The 1,728-nt window shown below is 42.0% G+C and overlaps 1 protein-coding gene across 1 annotated transcript in view; it reads right to left on the minus strand.

Annotated features, from left to right (window-relative positions):
- The window catches only part of EMH_0081530 (uncharacterized protein), a gene marked incomplete at both ends in the record, with an annotated part of 498 nt that extends 481 nt beyond the window's left edge, over positions 1-17 (minus strand). Inside the window, one exon of the mRNA XM_013500396.1 lies at positions 1-17. Coding sequence (XP_013355850.1) covers positions 1-17 — 17 coding nt within the window.
- Between the last annotated feature and the right edge of the window lie 1,711 nt (positions 18-1,728).

A 1,728-nucleotide genomic window follows, 5' to 3' on the forward strand; every position in this document is an offset into this window, starting at 1 on the left:
TTCCTGTGCTGAACCATCTGAGTTGCTGCTGCTGCTGCTGCTGCTGCTGCTGCTGCTGGCTGCTGCTGTGTATTGACGGGGCGTCGCGCCCCACCATGTAAGTATAGAGGAGATAAGTATGATGGTGATGGGTTGTTTAATATCTGCAGTTTTTATTTTTTTTATTATAATTTGTATCTCTTCTGGTTCTGCTGTATGCAAATCGAAGACAAGCAAACGACAAGACAACATATTTTGTATCAGTTGCTGCGGGTTTCTCTTTGTTATTACTCTTCGTATGCATGCAGGCACAGGGGGACGCATGCAGCTGTCTGCTGCTTCTCCCCCTTGTGCTGCTGCTGCTGCTGCTGCTGCTGCTGTGTCTTCGGGCTTCAGTGCTGTCTCTACGCCTTCTGCTGTCGCAAACAATCTATTTAGTTTTCCCTCTCCCTGACGGAGGGTACGAGCCAGGGCAATGCCTGTGTATGTATTCACGTTATATATAAACACCCGCATTGCTGCTGCTGCTGCTGCTGCTGCTGCTGCTGCTACTGCTGCTGCTGCTGCTGCTGAGGCTGGGGATTACTACTACTATTTTTATGGTGGCGAGAAAGATGAGGAGGCAACTGCCGCTGCAGCTGCTGCTGCTGCTGCTGCTGCTGTTGCTGCTGCTGCTGCTGCTGTTGCAGGGCTGATATTTTTGTTGCTTAGTTAGCCTTTGTTTGTTTATTTTTTGTGTGTTTATCGTTGTTTATTTGTTTTTGTTTATTTATCTTTATTTGTTTTTATTTATTTTATTAGATTAACGTATTTATTTTTGTCTATTTGTTTAATTTTGTTTTTTTTTTTATTGTATTTTGTTGCTGTTTCCGTTTGCTGCTAGCTGGTTGCTGGCTGCTGCTACGGGGGCAGCCGGCGTAGCTTTCTCTGTATTTTTTGTTTTTTTATTTAATTAAAAATTAAAATATAATTTATTTCTTTTTTTTTCTTTTTCATATTTTTGTTTTCAATGAAATGCAATGCATTGCGGCCGTCGGCGCGTCGCCGCGCTGCATGCGTAGCCTGTGCGGTGTATGTACACCTGAAATATTTATTTTTTTTTGTAATTAGAGTAGAAAAAAGATAAAATTAAATTCATTATTTATTTTATAAACCACAAAAACACAGAAAATGCAAAAGAGCAGGGTGTATGCACGGAGGTTACCCCCCCGGCGCAGGGAGCGGCGCGGCGAGGATGCAGCCAGTAAGATGAAATAGATAAAAATAAAAGAAAAAAGTATAAGTTGGGGTATTTAAAATAAAGGAAAAAGAATAAAAAAGACGAAAATAAAGTTATTTCAGATAAATTTCGCTTTTATAATACAACATACTGCCTACTGCTGCTGGCGCTGTAGCAGCGCGCCGCCGCCGACGTGTTGTGACTGCTGCTGCTGGGTGTGTGTGTGTGTGTAAGCAGAGGCGGCGGGTCTTTCTGTGTTATTGAGGGCTTTCTTTTTGCTTTTTTTTGTTGAAATATAAATATAAATAAATTAATAACTTTTTTTCTCCAATTAAACCCCAGTTTACGCAACACCGCAGCAGCTACTGCTGCTGCTTCTGCTGCTGCTGCTGCTGCTGCTGCTGCTCTGCTGCTCGCTGGCTCAAGGGTGGTTGGGGGGGCAGCACAAGTCAGGTATTTCGGGTTAATGTTTTGTTTTGTTATTTATTTTCTTTTTTATTTTATCTCTTTTAGCTGCATTTGTCTTTATT

The sequence above is a fragment of the Eimeria mitis genome, genomic scaffold, assembly GCF_000499745.2.
Source record: "Eimeria mitis Houghton genomic scaffold, Emh_scaff5355, whole genome shotgun sequence".
Lineage (NCBI taxonomy): Eukaryota > Apicomplexa > Conoidasida > Eucoccidiorida > Eimeriidae > Eimeria > Eimeria mitis.